The sequence below is a fragment of the Tetrao urogallus genome (assembly GCF_951394365.1).
Source record: "Tetrao urogallus genome assembly, chromosome: 10".
In the NCBI taxonomy this organism is placed as follows: Eukaryota; Metazoa; Chordata; class Aves; order Galliformes; family Phasianidae; genus Tetrao; species Tetrao urogallus.
In genome coordinates, this window is record NC_136823.1 from 15758677 (window position 1) to 15777903 (window position 19227).

Below are 19227 nucleotides of genomic sequence, written 5' to 3' on the forward strand. Positions count from 1 at the left end.
CTTCAGTAGATGCTTGGTTGCACAGGCTTGCCTGCACTGATCCCAGGGGTTGGTATTACCAGGGCCTCGCTTCTGTCTGGTTCCCCACTCTGGTGGGGATCAAGTTTCTAAGCTGTATATATACCGAAAGCTGTATATATACCAGAAGCTGTGTCCCCAAGTAAATGGGCATTCGAGCAGATCAACTTGTGGCATTTTATTAAGTCAACACTCATGTGAAAGCCACCTCCAGAGCTTAATAATTATTTACTGAGTGGTGCTGGGTCATGAGTGAGGTTTTCATTAAGTTCAGAAAGCATTATGCTCAGCAGCATGTGAAAGTGTGCTTTAAAGACAGGAAGAAAAATGGAAAACTACTAAGTGGTGTGTAGCTACTTGAAAAGGTGGAGGGTTAAATTATCTTTACGTTAATAAATGAAGGAACACTCGGAACCACAGACAAGTGCACCTCCTAAACTTAATGTGTGTGTAACTCAGCCTTGAGCTCCTGGTCATGGACCTGCATGGAGGGCAGTTGAGGGCTTCACTTCAAACTGACTGCTTGGGGGTGGGCATGTGATGGTGGGCCAGGCCAGGGTTGGAAAGATGGAGGGAGAGAATAATGTTGGTGTTGATGATGATGGAGCAAAACCAAGCAGCGTGTCTCTTCACACAACTAACCTTCAAATGCAGAAGCCCTTAATAAAGAGGGTTGAAACACAGTTGTTGCTTTACTGTAAAGGCTGATAAAGGCCTCTGTGCTGCTTATGTAATTGTCAGGCTTTCTGCTCTGCCCTTGACAGACAACAAAGGACATTAAAGGGTGCCAACTTTTTTTTTTTTTAACATTGATACGTTAATTCAGTGCCAACCAATTGGCTTTCTGAATGAATTGTCACTGTAACAATCAATTATTAAATTTTAGGAGTGGAGCACGAAGCGGTGCAGGGAAAATGCTGTGGTACTTTTCCTGTAAGTAAAGTCCATTGTGATGGCTGAAGATGGAAGAGAAGAGACTTTTCTTTTGTATCAATCTGCTCCCCCTTACATTAATTTTGATTTTGTTCTCATATGGTATCCTTCTGTTTTCTGTTACCTGTGTGGCAAACAGTGATGCTGACTGACAGGTTAGGTTAGGTGCTGCTAACATATACACTACTGGTAATTGTGTCCTGAGGTGTTTACTGCTAGAGGGACTGCAAATGGTATCTGTATAGATAAACCTAATTTTGAGAGACATGATAGCGCTCATTGAACAGGAGTGTTGGAAGGGGAGTTGTGTTAGTTGCTTCTGACAGTGCCTTCTGTAGGTCAGGCCAGATGTTTGAATTGTGTTGGTGAGCTTTCATCTGCTTGCTGGAAGGATCAGCCTAGCCTTGAACAGATGTCAGATACTTCAGTGTGGATGCCTTGCTTTTCTTTGTAAATAGTGATGAATGGAGTAAGGATAAAGGTGTGAAATACAGGTATTTAAATCACATACTGTTTCTGCTCTGATCTCTGGGAGGTGGTGCAGCTCCATGGGTTTCTGGAGGTGCTACATCTTCTGCTTTTCTTGGCTGATCTAAAGATGAGAAATCATTACAAAAATGTCAGATCTGGATGTATTTCATGGTGCCTTCAGAACGTCCTTTACTGAATATCACCTTCACTGACACATAGGTCAGCTGTGCACACGCTTAGCTGAAACATTTCAGGTATTCATTTGTCAGGTCCTGTCTGGAGCAAAATATCCCAGGCTGTTGCTAGAATAGAAGAGTGATGGGAAAAGAGGTGTGTGGGATTTTTTTTTTTTTAATAAAAAATAATTTAGAAAAGATTTGTTTGAGTAGTTGGCATATGTTTTTAACTGTTGTAATGTTTTATTCCAACTTAAGGGCCTTAGACAAAACTCCAGTTCCGGATTTCTTAACAAGTACATGGATAGTGCAAAATATTGTGTGTAAACCAGTAGAGTAATGCATGTAAACTAGAGATCCTGTTTATTGAATTTATAAGGATCTGAAAACAAAACTGCCTAACAAGAGATTAGTTTGGTGTTTTGTCCATGGGAACAGAAATGAAGTATTCAATACCCATCTGGAAAGATGAATGATGCTTTAAAATACATGGTCTCTTTAATCACTTGAGTTGATAGCAGTGAAATTAAACTTGATTTTAATCTGACCGGTTGCTTTTTATTATGTAACAACTATTTGCATTATAATGTATGCATACTGTAACTAACATTTCCCAGGCATCTATGCAAGGGATATGTAATTTAGATTTATTTGTTAAAATGTTATCACTTAATGATTAATTGAATTGGCGTATGACATTCATAACTATTAACTCTGCCTGTATTACACTGTGCTTATTAGACTGCTAATAGATAACTGGTTTAATCATACGTCAATTAAAAGGATGAGTCGGTTTCATTTATTGCAATTAAAGGATATCTGTAGACTGTGTTTGCAGGAAGTATCTCAATCACACTGAGTATCAGTTGCCCGTGTGGGTTCTGTTACTGGCTGTGTAATGCCCAGCTGAGTCAGTCCATGTATGTGAGCTCCAAAGCCACGTGTCTGGGTTCTGCATCGTGCTGCGCTCTATCTCTCCGTGCTCAGTACTGAGGGAAGATCTGCTCGTGTGGCAAAGCTTAAAGGTCAAGTAGCTTTCAAAGTATGATTTTTTTCGGTATGCTTTTGACTAAGCCTTTGACACCAGTATTGAATTTTGGTTTATGGCTTTTTTTTGTTGTTGTTGTTAGAAAGCTGATTTTTCTGACAAAGCTTTTCCTCTTTGCTTTCCAAAGAATACGTGGTGAAGAAACCCTGACTGCCTTCCATTCAGTCGATGCATCATGCTGCTGAGAGGAGTGGATGCAGTGGGGGATGAAGGCTGAGTTTTGAGTGGGATGGGCTTAGAGAATGAAATACTGGGGGAAATTTCAAATGCTTCTGTTTCCACATTTCTCTGTGCTGGTCTTGCTGAATTGCAGCAAGTAGAAGGAAAGCTGTGTCAGCTTAGTGTCTAAAGGGGGCCCTGCATAGACTAGAAACTTCCTCAGGTGATAAATAATGGCAAATCTGAACAGCAGGAGCTGCTTTGTTTGTCCACTTTCCTCATGAACTGGGCATTCTGTCTGGCAGGCAGTGCCTGATAGCAGCACAGGGCACTTCATGTCTGGAACAACTCGGTTGGTCTCTGTGCCATGTAACGTCGCCATGCACACACAACACAGTGATGTGCCTGCTGAGCTCACTAATGCTGTTAAGCTGCATTGCTTTCTGGCTTCTGCTTTGCAATAAGGATGAACAGGACATTCCGTAATCTCACAAGCTTGTTTTCTCCCTCAGCTGGCCCCAAAATCTGGTGGAAGATCAGACTCTTCTTCCTCTGGCCAGTGTCTACTCTTATTGTGATGGTTGTTAAAGAGTACATTGCTCGTTCTTGCGTTACCTGGTTAATTACACCTACGCTATTCTTTTTTTTCCAGTGAATAATTAGAATGTTGAGCAAAATTGCAGTTGAGCCTGGAAAAGTGTTTGTCTTTTGGGGAAGAATTTGGCAAAACAATATCTTCTGGGGTTTTTTTCTCTTTTCTTTTTAAAGACAGTAGTTAGACTTTTCTTTTTAATCAACGATTCAGGGGTGCACTACCTGCAGGAAGTTGTAGGGATGGCTGTAGAGCCATGTGACATGAGTACAGTAATCATCTGAGGGAGGTCCTCACAGGGACTATTGGAAATGCAGTAGAAATCCCTTGTGTTCCCTAAAATTTTAGATACAAGAAGTAGCTGCTGAGGTGGTTTTATTACTCTGGGCTTTGTTAGGCAGAGAAGCAGTTCAGAACAAGAGAAGCTGGCAGGAACTGTTGGGTTATCAACTTTGCAGCATTAGGTGTCTGTAAAAAATGCCAATAGTACCCTAATGAGAAGTGTGCTTAAACTGACACAAAGTTTTTATTTAATGTGAGGAATGAGTCCTTCCTTAAAAGCAGTATTTCAGCACTTGTTTTGTGCTTATCTGTAACAGTGGACCATTAAAGTGAGGTGTGCGAGCAGAACCATTGGGAGTGCAGGGAGGAAATGTTGGCACTTCAGTTATACATGTATATAGTCCATAAATATACCTATACTGGGGGGTGCAGGCACAATATCGTTTTGTTTTGTTTTACTGGTTGGATGTATACAATCAGAATGATTTGGAGACCTTTTTGGAGCTCTGTAATTCTCCTGGTTAGGGAAATGCACGTTTCCAAGCTGGACGGGGACTCTGAGTGGCTCTGATGTTTGCTCAGATGCGGAGTAGCCAGGAAACTGGCTGCAAAGGTTCTGATGGGAGAATGCTGTGTATTAATTGGGAGGGTGGTGTTTGTGCAAGTATCACAGTCGTTGACTTGTCTTGAGCAGCTAATTAGTGCGATTATTCCACAGCTGCATTAGTTTCACCACAAAGGTTTTCTCTTGTTTTATCAAAAGGATCAGTGTCTCTGTGAATGTTTCAACCTGACAGGTCTTAAATAGTGAGGCTGTCTCCTCCCTCTGCTCCCTCCCTGCCCCCAGAACGTGTGCTCTGGAAGAGCAAAGTTTGATCTCTGGTGAGAGTAAGCATGGATCCTCCTTTTGCATTTTCACTGTGAGCACAACACTGATCCTAAACAAACTGCACAAGCTTTCAGCAGTGCTCCTGTTGGTCAGGCTCTCAGTGGCCACAGTCCTGAGATAAGAGCTGGAGGGATGCTGGGCCCTGAGCTGCACTGTGCAGCTGCCTCAGCAGCATTGTGCACGTAGCTCTGAAACTCAGGAGCCAGAGGTGGCGTTTCCCTGCTGGTTTTCAGGCTTGCTGTGTATCTGTTTGGTCCATGGAGTCATGGTTTCCTAGGTGCTTCTGACTCCCTTCCCTTAAAGGATGCGTAGATTGGTGTTTACTTGCCTTAAGAGTTCCACTTTATAGAAATGTCTTATAAATGGAGTCTTCTGGGAGTGAACAAAATGATTGATTGTTTAAGAAGATGTCTCAGCATTTACAGCAAAGTGCTGTGCTTGCCCAGAGTTGGTGGTGTTAACCTGAATGGCTCAGCAGGCTTTGGGAAGGGTTGCTGCTTTCATGGAAGAGGTAGATTTATTTATTCTGAGCTAGATGATTAGACCTGGAGTACTGTCTGTACCTCTCAATGAATGCAATTAATTCTTTACATAATTACTTAAAAAATTATGAATATGAGTACCTGCTGCTGTCTATAAAATCACTTGTTTTTCTCATGGTTGGTCGCTGTAAAACTTGAAATAGTGAGGCATGTTTTCCAGCTGGATATTGGTGTTTAGAAGTGGTTGGTTGCAGTCAAGTTAAGGCAGCACAACGCAGCTGCTAAGTACCCTCAGTAGGTCAGCCATGCACCCGTCTTAGTGCGGTATTTCCGTTTGGATTCTGCTCTGCGGTTCTGCAAACCCTGAGGCTGGGATCAATGGAGCCACTGGTAGAAGCTGAGCCATCTCTCTCTGCTCTTCCCACAGCAATTCCGAGCATCCTGGCGCTTCCAAGCCTCCCTTAAGCTCCTCCAGCATGACCTCACGGATCCTGCTACGGCAGCAGCTCATGCGTGAGCAGATGCAGGAGCAGGAGCGTCGGGAGCAGCAGCAGAAGCAGCAAGCAGCCCAGTTCATGCAACAGAGAGTTCCCGTCAGCCAGACACCTGCCATCAACGTCAGCGTGCCCGCCAGCCTGCCCCCTGCCACGCAGGTACCCATGGAGGTCCTCAAGGTACGTCGGGTCCCTGCACTCCGCACTCACTCTCCGAAATGGGCTTTATGCAATAGGGATGTGGGAGAAATATTTCCAGTACCAAAATCTTGCAAATAAGTTTCGCTTCGGCTTGATTTGCACATTGGTTTGGTGTCCCAGTATTCAAGATTGAAAATCTTGTTAGCTTGTGGCCTTTTTTTTTCTTTAAACTTGAAGATCTTGGGAAAGAGGTTTTGTTACAAAACTCCTGTTTCTGTTGTTTTCCCATTGGAAGCCATTGTCTGCTCTTTCTGACACTCAGTGGTTTTCAAAAGGAAGAAATTATTAATAAATACTCAAGTCAATATTTCATTTTACAAATAATGAAAAATATATACGTATGCTTTTAAAAATTGAATCAAAACTCATTGCAAAAAGAGGCTTCCCAGAAAGCCTTAATCTGAAATACGGTGAGTTTCCAGCCCCTTGCAACAAGCCTTGGTAATCCTTTTTTGCTTAAATGACTTGTTTGCTGTTAGTAGCTCTGGGTTCCTTGTCCTACTGGAAGCTGTAGGAGCTTGTTAGTATCTCTCTGTCAAAGGGGATGTAGCTTGCTAATTACTCAAAGGGAAATCTTGAACAATTAGAAGAAAAGAGATAACTTCTTGCTCAGAGTAAGTTCATTTAGAGTAATAGAAAAATAAAATAAAAAATAAAAGAGCATAAAAAGTAATGGAAAAATATGATAGATCTTGTAAGAGTAAAATTTTCATTTATTTTCCAAAGTTATCTATTTGCTTTGCATTATTGCAAATATGCAAATGCAAATATCTCTTTTCCAGTATCTTCTTATTGCAGTTTTATATTTAGTAATTTTTTCAGCCAATAAGCATACTTTTACCAGATAAGTTAATTGGGTTGCAGTACGTTCTTGTGTTTTGCCCATCACTGTTCTGTATTAGCGATACATATTCAAAGATTTAACCTTAAAACAGAGTTGCAGGCTCAGTATTTCAAGGCAGTCTCAGTGTGACTGTTTTATGGAGGGGTTGCAAGTTGTTCTCGTTTACTGAATCCGCATTGTGGTGTTGTGTTGACAGTGCTGTTAGCAATACTTGCAGGAATACCAGAATATACTCCAGCACAACCCACAGTGTAGGAGTTAAACTGATTATCAATTATGTATTTAATTTTTTTAGGAAGTGCATGTACTTTGTGCATATGTGCACATACCAAAGAGTCTGAAACTGACTGGGAGAAGTTATTTTGTTTTAATGTTTGTGCATCCTGAAGTAGCTAAATTTCTTTCTTGGTTATAATCCCAGTTACAATGTGAGAATCTAGCAGGTATGTAGGTGATATGAGTTAGTTCTGTTCACAATATTTTTGGTTAAATAATTGTATTTTTTGATAATTTCATCCTAATTTATCATAACACGAAATGTAGTTCTTTTTTTTTTTTTTCCTATTCTAAATCTCTCTGAAAGCTTATAGGAACATGTGTACTTCCTGATGCTAGGTGTGCAGTAGCTTGAAGTTTTAGCAGTCGTTTACATTGTCCATTTTACTGCTACCTCTTCACATGAGAGAGAAGGGAAGGATGCAAAGGATTCAGACTTGAATCTTTATCTTTTGGGGTCCTAGAGGAAGCATCTGTCCCCACTTCTTCTACTTGGCAGGAGAGAGGGCACCTCCTTGGCACTCTTCTTGTGCCCCAAAGGCAATGTGCTTGACCTCAGAGGGAAAAACTAGCAAATATATGCTTACCTGGTTTGTAAATTGAAAACAATGCCTTGCAACAAATGCCTTTTGGAAACAGAACTGTGCACTGAAGTAGTGGTTGGGGAAATGTGAGCTACCGGATGGAATAAAACGGCCTCTGACTGCCTGTCACCTGCATTTACATAGCTAACAGGCAGCAGGAGTGAAACCACATCACTGTCATCTCTTGGTGTGCACGAGGCAAGAGGCTGCTTTGCTGCTTGGCTCAGAAGTTGTGCCTAACAGTAAATGGGGATCTCCCTGGTGCCGATAGGCTGCCAGCCAGCTGTGCCTGAAGTATGCTGTGCTGGTGACATCACTTCCCTGGAGCTGCTTCCTACACTTCAGTTGTTTTTAGCTGTAGACAAATTGTCCGTATGAGCCTAAACAGCGTTTTTAATTAAATGAATAGGGAACTACATGTGGTAGTTCTAATATCCAGATGGTCTGGATTTAGTGACCTTAAAGAATGAGATAGTGTAAAAATGCCCTTTTTGTCTTTCAGAAATGTTAATCTGTGAGGCAGTTTCCTTTGAGAGAGCTTTTCCAATGTTACTTCACAGGCCAATACCGCCAAAAGTAGCGGCTGTTTTATGTAGTTGGCTTTGGTTGATTTTTGTAGAACTTAAAATCACATTAAAAGCCCTAACCAATCAGAAAAACCAGCTTGGTGAATTTCCTGTTTGTATTCTGTAATTACACTGTGTGACTTGCTCTGTCTCCTATGTCTCCCAGTATTAGGGGAAGAGTACTTGCACGTCTGAAGATGGTAGTTTGGGATGACTAGCATAAAAAGAAGCTGAAACTGTTGATGAGCTTGCATTTTGTATTTCCATGATGCTTATGATGTCATCTAAAACAGTACAGAAAGAGTAATTCATATAAACCTATGTCACATTGCATAGGAATCTCTACGTTACGTAATGTGGTCATTACGTTCAAGGGTATGTGAATAAATAGGATTTTATTTTATTGAGTAATGACTTCTTATTGCATCATTTCTCTGCTAAGTAATGTAGCTTGGCAAGGTAGGAAATAACCCGTTGGAATTTAAATTTTGTGTTGCTTTGTAAAATGTAATTATGAGATGGACTAGGAGCAGGTCTATTTCATCTGAAATAACATCTCTTCTGATAGCAGGAGGAGGGTTTGTTAGGGCTTTCAGTTGTCCTTCTTCACTACTGATGTTAGTTTCACAGGCATAAAGGCTAATTTATCACTAAGCAGCTTCCTCATCCATATCCTAGTGGTTGAGGAGTGATGCTGCAGAAGGATGTCACAAGGGGTTCTTTGTTTCTGCTCTGCTTCTGGACTTTTTGCTATCACAGAGTTGTTTTTTTACCTGTAGTCCTGGCAGCTGACACTTACATGTGGGGAGCATCTACTGTTGCTGCTTTTTGCTGATGGTAGCTTTAATGCTCCCTTCTCACCCATTCCCCATCTCCTTTCTCTATGAGCAGCTTATTCTAAAATAAGTGATCTGCCTGCTGAGTCACTGGTGGCGTACAATAATGCTTGTAATATGCTGGGTACTTTAAACATTTATCTGTCACAGAGGACCTCACTTAGGATTAGTCCTGCCTTGCAGCATAGGTGGGTTTCCTCATGGTGGATGTTAACTGCTCCTTTGGTGCTGAAAATACAGCTCTTGACTGCTGTGTGTTGTCATTGTGGCTTGTTTTCCTTAAACATCTTTTCAAATACTGGACCCAGACACTCTCCTAAGGCCTCTTGCTTTAACCCTCATGGCATTTTTCATTCAGATTTTAAATGCACCACCATGAAAAGCTCTTTGCATCAGACACCCTGTATTCCTTTGTATTTGAAATGCCAAGCATGCCTTCTGAGTGGTGATAATGATCATGGATGTATATCAAAAAATACCACCTCCTCATCTTTTTTGCAGTATGCTCTATTGCAAACAGTGACCCATGGTGTTGATATTGTCCTTCTGTTATCAGAGAAGGCTGAGCAGTTAGAAATATTGCTCCTTGTATAGTAAGTACCATGAAACTCCATTGTGTAGCAGACCTATCTTACAGTTCTGAAGAACAGGAACAATGGGACGTCAAGATAAGTGCATGGTAGCATCTGCTACAGTAAGTGTGTGTTTGTGGGAATGCTTATCTGATTCCAAGTTAATTTAATCGAACCTGACAATAGGAGATAGTGGTGGGTGCCAGTATGTTAAATAAGTATGGCTTGTATTTGCAATTGTAACTTAGAGAAGTGATTTGCCAGAACAAGCCTTGGTGAACTACAGAGACAGCATTGTAGAGCCAGTGAGCATAGCTGAACCCTACAACAAATTCTTTGTTAGGAAAAACTAGCTTTTAACTACAGAACCTCTGAAGCCTGCCTTGCCTTCTAAACCTTTACGTAAGTAGAAGCATCTCTTGGGCTTGCTTAGTGAGTTGTAAGCTATTCCAGAATAAGAACTAATGATAATGTCTGTAGTTTGGACAAGACATGAAATGTAGAATCTTTCCTAATACAGAGGTTACCAGATGTGCAGGTCTGGGTGTTTTCTGGGAAAATAGCACAGTGAACAGAGCAGGAGCTGTAAAGCTGCTGCTCCTCATAGGGCTGGTGCCTTGCACACAAGCAGCGTGTTCCAACAAGGCAGTATGCTGCTGTGAGGATTTAATTGGCACTCTGCATGGGTGTGCTGAAGGACCAGATCTACTTGGTAGCTTGAAATAATGCTCCTGACAAAGATGAAGCATGATAACCTCTCCAAAGGTAAGGGAAACTTGCCAAGTTGGTTCTATTACTTCTTCAAAGTTTTCTTTCTGCCGTGTTTTCTGATGTCTGAGTTACCAGGCTTTGGGAAAACTGAGGCTCATTATGTGTCAGGAGCTGCTTTGGAACTGCAGATGAGTTCTGAATGAGTCTTCTCAAAGTTTTGTAGGAGCTCACAGCTGTGGCTGCTGGAAGCACAGAGGAGTTTCTGCAGCCCACCAGGCAGCAGGTTGTAGCAGGCTGCACTTTTTCAGCCAAAGTTAATTAAAAAACCCATCTTACTACACTGTTCTGGTTGAACTCGGATCGTGGAAAGGGGCAGTGCTGCTCAGTGCAGTTGTGCTTTTTGCCTCCATGGTTTCCTTGGGCAGAAAGCTGTGCCCAGAGCCCCCGGGGAGCTGGAGAACGGGGAGAGTCATGTGGAGGTCTGGGGAGGCCTCTGTTGACAGCTTTGATAGACATTAAATGTTAAAATGTGAAAACTTAGATCTGCTTAAAGTAATCTTTAGGCATTATGTATACGCACAAATATTTCAGTTCTTCAGCTAGTTTGGCAGCATTATTCTCCGCGACGCTGAACCTGTATAGTGAATGAATTCAAAGTGACAAGCTAGAGACATTCCTGCCATTCAAGAGAGGCTTAAGGAATTTCTTATTGGCTAAATTACAAATATGTAGCATTTTGCCCAGCACTGCATGGCAATTTCAACCTGCCTGACCGTGACAAGATTAGCACTTTTCCTCCCCCTCCCTGGCAGTAATATTAAGGAAAAAAAAAAAATAGATTAAGAAGTACCAGGCAGAGATGCAAAAGCTTGAAAGAGCAGAAAACCAGCCTTACCTTGAATGATTCTGTCTGTCATTGGATTGGTTCCTTAATTAGCCCCATGTCCTTTAACCTCTTGAGAAATAAGTAAGGGATAAATTTGGGGATAAAGACAAAGACGTCCAGAGATTTACCACACACCGCTAGGTAATTCATCAAGGAATGTTGGTAATTAGCCCTGCCTCTTTCCTTTCTGGCTCATTTAATAAAACTAGTTGATTTAAAATAATGCCTGCTGGTTCATTATAACTACTTTAAGAACCGAGTTATGAACTTGAAACAAAACCCACCATTGTGTTGTCTATAAAGGACCTGGCAAGTGTATTTTGCTTTTTAAAAACAAAACAATTCCATTCCTTCCCCCCCCCCCCCCTTCCTTCCCCAGATTATTAAATATTACTTTGCGTTTGGATTACCATTTGGCTTTTAGGGTGTATTTGTTTCTAATGTCTACTATTGAGAGACAGAGAGGAGAAAAACATTCCAAGATCGTGAAGAGGAATATGTCAGCTTGTGTTAAGAAAGCATGGCCTGATGGAATTCGGCTGAAGACTGACTTTACAATAGTAGTAGGCCAGCTGAGGAAATTAGTAGTTGCTTTAACCCTTTATGCCCCTGAGATAGAGGCCAGGTTCACGACTTGTTCTTAAACCAAAAGGTCAGTTGCTAGCCAGTGGGTCTGGTTAGGTCAGTCTGTCTGTCTGCCTTCAAGAATTAAACCATTGTTACTGTAAATCTTCAGTTAATAATTAATGGCAGACCAGGATTGCAACACTCCTGAAACTGTTGTGGGCTTGTGGAAAAGCAGACTGTGCTGGCATTCTGCTTAGATGTTGAATCTTGGACTTGGCAGATCAGAAGAAGGAGTTAAGATGAAGTTAAGGAGTTAGAAGACCTTTGCACCTTTTATCATAGTACCTTTGGGGGCAGAATTAGATATACTGTTTTAGTGCAACTATGGAACAACACCTTCTTTGCTCATCTTCCATGCATGCTCTGGGCTGATGCTTGCTCCTGGGGAGCTTCCACAACTTTTCGTTGTGACCCAGCAAAACAAAACGCCTGATTTTTACATACTTGGCAGATTGTTAAATTAAATAATATGGTGGCCTTTGTAGAATCATTACCATACATTTCCTTGATTCTCAGCGATTCTTTCGTTGCCAACTACAAGATTATCTTGTTGCTTTTGAACACATGGGAAGAGTTGGCTTGTTGGGGTAACAGCTCAGCCCTGCAGGCTGTCCCTAGAAGCACTTCCATTGGGTGCCAGTTCCACACTAACCAATTTTTTTTTAGACTTGTTAATATACATCTGTTGTATAATCAGCCCCGACCCAAATCCAGTTCTTCAAGTTTGTAATGATGTAGAGCTCAAAATAGAGTATCTTAGATTTTGTTTTTTATTTAATACCAATGTTTTAGAATGTATAGGCCAAATTAATAATTTGGGCATCCCACATCGTACCCTTATCCTTTCAGCATTTTGGAACAATATTTGTATTGTGGACCTCTGTTATTTAGTGTCTTTGCCTTGTTTAATTATCAATAGGCTGTGATGTTTCAGTTCTTTGAAAACTCTAGGATAATTTTTCCAATTTAAGCAATTTTTCCTTTTGAACTTGACCCCAAGCAGCATGTGTTTCAGCATTGGTATTACAGCAATTAAACTAGTACACAAAAAGCTCTAAGAACTGCAGAACACTTCCAGGAGTCATTCGTTGCATTGCACTTTCATAATCTCTCAGCAGATGGCATTGCAGTTTCCAAGAGCGTCTATTGGGAAAGCTTTCAGATGGTTGTGAAGTTGCCTTTCTAGACTGTTCCTTTCTCTGGCGAAGGCTAATAGTGAAGTGACAGCAACTGGCTTTCACACGATATTCTGATCATGATGTTTGTGTTACTGTGTTTTCTTTCCACCAACTAATGTCTCAGAGGTGTCTTTAAGCTGTTAACTGATTGAATGTGGAAAGTCTGTGAATTTCTGCTGTTGGCATCCCATTGAAGCAGAAAACCTGTTCAGCAAGTGCAACTTGAATGCTTAGGGGGGAGAAAAAGCAAAAATGATAAAGCAGGAGTGCATTTTCCACTGAACATTTCCTGTCCTCAGAGCTGCGTGTGACATGATTGTATTATTCTTTCCTGCTTTGTGCTACAAATCGTGTTTCGTTGGGTGTTTGTTTTTTATAGACAATGTTAGTGTTAAGTTTCTTTCTAGCTAGTTTGGGGCTTATATGTTGGACTGTGTATCCTTAATGGTAGCATGTTGTACTTGTCTCTGATCTGATTTCCAGTGCATGTCATCATCTTCATTGCTTGTTTCTGACACTGCTGACACCTTTTTTTCCCACCTACATGGTAACTTCCAGCTCTTGGTGGTGTCAGATTTCTTCCTTCTACTTTTTCCTCGGTGCTGGATGTGTGCTTTTCATTTCTAGTTGCATTTAGGACTAAGGACCGAGGCCAGGTAAAACAAGCATGTTATGCTAGCCTGTGCTTTTGCGTTGCTGTTTGCTTTCCATTCTTTCTACGCACACCATCCCTTTTGCAAGGTGAATAGAAAATCATTTAAAAGAATTTATAATAACATAACTTTCTGGAAAAAAAGATTAGCAAATATCTCTGTGTTCAACAATTAATGTAGCTTATACAACCCAAAAGCCACTAGACATCTTCAGGCAGCTCGTTTACTGAAAGCTCTGGCTTCTGACAACAGAATTCTTGTTCTTGACTTGATTGGAATCAGCATCGTCTTAAAACGAACACATTGACATCAGCAGGAATGTGTCTTCTGTGTTCAAAAACCCACTAAGTTTCAAAGAGCAATTTTTCTGTCTTGGGGCAATGTAAGTCTTATATCTATCCATCTGTCCTCTCCTTTTGAACAATGACATAGGCATATCTGCTCACCAAAAGGCATCATAGGGCACAGGAGTGTGACAGACTGCTGAGCCGCAGCGGCTTGGGAAGGAGCTGCGTGGCTGGAGCTGGATGGGGCTTTGGATCTCAGAAGCTGCTGAGCACCTGAGCGTCTTTAAAAGAGTCAAGTTCCTTGCTGTAGCCTCTAGAAAATCCTCACATCAAATTTCAGGGTATTTTTCCTTCTCTGACACTGAGTTCTTTTTTTTCTTCCTAGTTACGATGAAAGGCCTTCCACTGAATTACTGTATTAAGCTACACTTGCAGTGATATTAGAATAATTTCTGCTCTTAATTCAAATCAGAAATGAACTGTGAATGTGAAAGGAAGTTTACATTGAGTGAATGAAAGCTTTTATTTCAGACTTTCTTCCTGAAAATCACCTGGAAATTCCTGGTTGAAACAACCAAAACATTGTGGACTTCACAGATGATTAGGAAGCAAATTTCCATTTGTTTTCAGAGAAAGAGATAAACAGGCAACGACTGGAAGCCCTCTTTTTCAAAACTGGTGGAGCAGAGCTTCTCTTGCTGCTGCTGCAGCCTTGTGCAGACTGGGGCTGTTTTGTTGAAGCTGTGCAGTGCTCTGCTATCGTTACACAAAGTTGGTTCTTCTCCCATCGAAAGAAATTCTTAGAAGCGAGACCTAAGTTTAAAAACAGTGCAGCAGTCATCTTTATGATCATAACTTGTTAATTGAGAAATCTTCATGTTGAGCAGTCTAATGCTATTTTACTATTTAACTGATTATTGTATGAAGATTAGGCTTCTTGGAATACACTTGATATCCATATAAAGATTTGTTATGTTGGTAAAAAGCACTTTAAAAAGACTTTGTAGGCTTATTTAAAATGACCCAGTGAAATGTAATAATATCTTTTCTCCAACCTGCTATTTTCACAATAAATAGTACTTTCAGAAAAAAATACTTCTGGCTGAAGTTTGAAGTAATTTTGAATCCTTGAAGTGTAGCACAAGCTAACAAAATTCTGCTTCCTTGCTCCTACTGAAATAACAGTCTTCTGAAATACCACGGTAGTCTGGGACTCAAAGAAACAGTTTGTTCAGGGAAGGAGTAAAATGACCTTGAATGAGTCAGCAGTTATGTGCAGCAATTGTAAGCTTTCTAAAAGGAAATGAGTCGTGGCCCACAAGCACCATTCGTTGTGCAGCAGTTAATGGACTCCTTTCACATGAAAGTTCATGTATTCCTTAAGGGTTCAGCCCTGTATGATTTGTTGTGTAAAAGGAAAAATAGTATTTAATCACGATACTGTGGCTTTTCAAAAGAGTTTGTGCTTTTCTGATCTACGTTGGCTTTTGGAGGGTAGAAGAGTGGTGCCATCTGCTCTGGAGTGCTTCTCACTAAACAAGTGGTTGCTCTGTGCTAAGTGCCATTTCCTATGGGATTGCTGCTCAGAATTGGCTTTCTGCTTTTCCCAGGAGTGTTTGATGTAAGCAAAGAGAGAAATGCTTCCAGACAAGGCCTCTGCCTGAGCTCGGGTTGCTCACAGCACTTGCTTTTAGAAAGCCTTTATCTCTGAGCTTCCACCTTCTCCAGCAATTGCTATTAATTCCTCTTATCTGCATTGACTGAAGCTGGTAGGACAAGTTTAGTAGACTGCCATGACTGAACCCGTCCTGATTGCTTAGTGTGATGCAAGCAGATCATCTAGATTCTCTGCTTTGGATGCAGTGTGTACCAGGGAGTAGGGGCAGATAACTGTTTGAGAACCACAGCTAGTCTAGCATTGCACTTCCCTCTCTAGTGGCTGTAATTCCAGACATGTCTCAGCTAACTATTGCTTCCAGTTGTCTATAAGCATTAGGCATCAGCTGGAATAAGGCAGAAGCAGAATTGGCAGCCCTTAGCATGAAGGGCTTTTGCAACCTGCTTTTGCAGTAAATTTCCCATTGTCCCTGCTTACTAGAAGTTTGATAATTCTTACTGATGAATACTAGTTATGTTTGTGTCAGAGGGCACTAAGCAAGGAGCCCTCCTTCTCTCCAGTCAGGACTAGGAGTCCAGCCCGTGAGACCAGTCTGGAGCCAGCCTGATGTGAACATCTTTGCAATGCACGTGGTATCCTCAGCTATTTCCCTGCACAGCTCTGTGTATTGCATTGTGTTGCAAATGTACATCAAGCTATGGGGTCCTGGGTATTGGCTGTGAGTGTCCAACCCCACTGTTGGCTGTTACGGATGTGCTGGCATCTGCTCTGGCTCCTAGTGCCCTTTAATTTTCCTGCGTTCAAACTTTCATGTAAAAGAAACACAGTTCAGTGTGAGCTTATTTGCATTTTTAAAGCATTAAGATCTCTAAAAACTATTCTATCTTACAAAGTAGTGATATACTGAAATGGTTTTATACTTGAAATATAAAATAAGATAAGGAAAGTGGGGGGAGAGAGAGAATTAGCATCTAGTTAGTCCACATCTAATCTCTAATTACATCCATCTAATTGTCCAGGGCCTGCTTGCCTTCTGTTGGGCTGTGTTTCCATCCTGTCGCTTGGGTAGCTAAAACTTCTTATCATCCATCAGTAGTGAAAGGTATTTTGTGATGTACATGCAGTGTTACCTGTATTTTCCAGTGGCAAAAAGTGATGTGTATATTTTTCACATAAACGTGGCTTGACTAGAAGATACTGTCTGTTTCCCTTTGAGAACATAGTTCTGTTTCTGTGGTAGCATTTTGAGGGTTAAATTAGCATGGGTCAAGTGTGATTTAAAACAGGATTCTTTTGAGACCAAGCCTGGAGGCCCTGGATGTCTCAAGAGACATTTTGATCTTCTGACAAAACCAATACTTCTGAATTTCTTGGCAATCCTCCTGCAGCTAACCTTTGGAGATCTGGGCTGATAGCACACACCCAGCTTTGTATCATGAATGTGTCTGTCCTGGTGAGATGTTGACTTGAGCTTTTTTTCTTGAAGTTCAGATGAAACCATTTAAAAGAGTTTTCTGTAAAGTGCTTGGGGAGATGGAATTTGTGGCGCTGTTATAAAATTCAGGTTCATGTCCTGTAAAGAAAGTTGGCACCAGCAGTACTCTGCAGCAGGGCATTGAGACCTCACAGGCCCTTGCAAGGCTGCAAAGGCTGCTGTTCTTGTAGGGCATGTCTATGTGCTGGAAATGCAGAAGTTTTGGACATCTTTTTTTTTATATTACATTATTTTCACAGTCTTTAAATATTCCTACAGGGAATGTTCTTGTCCAATATCTGTTGAAGTAATGCTTCCGACTGCAGTTTCTTGTTACGGTTGGCTAAACAAGGCTAATGATAGCTAGCTGAATTTTTGTCAAAAGATTTCACCAGTTCAGCTGCTTGTGCTGCAAGTTCTCTTTCCTTTGGCCTGAGCAAGGGTCACTTCTGTGGACAAGAGCTTCTCATTCCACTGTGTAATGAATTATTTATCTACCATATGTGAAATAACACAAGGAGAAGAGTTTTCAACAGCTCAGACATGGGAAGGCAGGTGTGGGGAAGGTAACAAAAGTGGCTGAGTGGCTGGATGTTGTTTCTGTCGTTATAAAATAGATCATGATGCTATATCTCTTACATATGCCAGGCTTGAGATCTTCAAAGGGCTGAAATGTTGCTGTCCTTTATTGAATGAGCCTCTGCTAGTCTGTCTTCTCCTGAGAGCCGGGAAATAACTACCATCTAGCTGTTACAAGGATAAGTTCATGGAGTATGGAGGTGAGCTCATGCAATGTAATAGCTATTTGCCATAAATACATCTTTGTGATACAGAAGTATTATGGCAGTATTCTTTTAGCTCAGATTGAACACCCCCTCCACACCCCCCCCATTTCTCCGTGGTTTAAAATTAGAGTGCAATAACAACAAAACGCGATTTCTTCTTTTTGTTACCTTTAGTCTTTTGTTAGAGCTGACATCACAGTAGGTGCACCTTCTCTGTGAGTGAGATGTCAGGAAATAGGAGGTGTAATATTGCTTAATGGAACTGCCAGGGACATGAGCACTCTGCTCCCTTGGAAAAGTAATGCCTACAGAGCAGGTTTTCAGTTTTGATGCTCTATGGCATCAACTTGGCTGATTGGGTTAATTTTCTCCTTTGGAGTAGTGCCTTGCCTCTCGGTAAGGCCTGCACACATCTTTGTGTGTCTTGCCAAAGTAGCAGAAAAATGCCAATTCTGGTATTTAGCAGAATGCTTCAGATCGCAGCCAGCTGAGTTTGCATGAAGGTGACTTGGATTGTCTTACATTACTGAGCGTGATGATTGAGCGCTCTGAGCTACTGAAACTGTTTTATTACAACCCAGTCGATTTTAATACAGCCATAAATAACATTGCACCTCGTTGAACAGAAGGATAAAAATCAAGCAGTTTAGTGGTAAGCCAGCTTGCGTTTCCTTCACTTAAATGAAGTCAGCTATTTTTTTTTTTATAAATAATTTTAGACTATTTCCAGTGATCATATTTGTAGTGTGAATAAAATGGATGCATTTAGACTGCTTTATTCTTTGGCTTATTCAAGACTTCCATACTGGGGCTGCCATGAGACACTGTAGGCTATAGGCAAAGTTTTATAGAGCCCAGTAGAGTCTTTCTAATTCTTTATTAACTGTGACATGTAGAATCTCAGGGCAGTTTATCACATAAAACCGTTTTGAATTAACAGAATCTTCATTCTCTTGCTAAGTTTTTCTCATGGCACTGTCATAAAGCAGATAGCCTCCAAACAAGTGCCTTCTAAAACAAGTGTTCTTTGTGCTGTGTAGCAATGTGGTACGAAGCAATTTGTTAAAAGAAGTGGTCCTTTCAGAATCACGCAAGTTTCAGAAGGAAGGTTTTTCAGTTAATGGTGTAGGCCAGACACTGCATGCACTGTGCAGTGTTTGTTACCTTCAGTGTTTTGCTTTCAAATGTTGATCGTGATTAGTGACGTGCTCTTGACATTTGCTTTGTAAGTGACCTTGAGAGCATGCTGCCAGCCCTGAAATTGTGTCAGCAATGAGTGTAGCTTCACCTAGATCATTTTTAGCTGTGCGCAACAAGTGGAGATCTGATGTGCAGCATGTCTACAGAGCAGGTTTTGCTTCTTGAATATAATAAACCAAGAATTGTGTCTGAGTTTACGAGTAACTTCTATTCAAAAAAAGAGGAAGATACAAGTATGATTTTCCTTGTGGCTTTTGGCTGTTAAATGAGTTTTCATCCAGTGCCATCTTTACATCTCTTTCTATCTTGCATTCCTTCGCTGAATGTTGAAATTCTACAAGTAAATACTCCAGTAGCCCGTGGGCAGTATTCTGAACTTCATTCT

At 41.1% G+C, this 19227-nt stretch overlaps 1 protein-coding gene across 2 annotated transcripts in view; it reads left to right on the top strand.

Moving 5' to 3' along the window:
- MITF (melanocyte inducing transcription factor) overlaps window positions 1-19227 on the top strand; it is a gene marked incomplete at both ends in the record, with an annotated part of 85054 nt that overhangs the window by 43839 nt on the left and 21988 nt on the right. For both annotated transcript variants that reach the window (XM_079540515.1, XM_079540516.1), the window contains one exon: window positions 5478-5724. In XM_079540515.1, the coding sequence (XP_079396641.1) occupies window positions 5478-5724 (247 nt within the window). The remainder of the gene's footprint in view (window positions 1-5477; window positions 5725-19227) is intronic.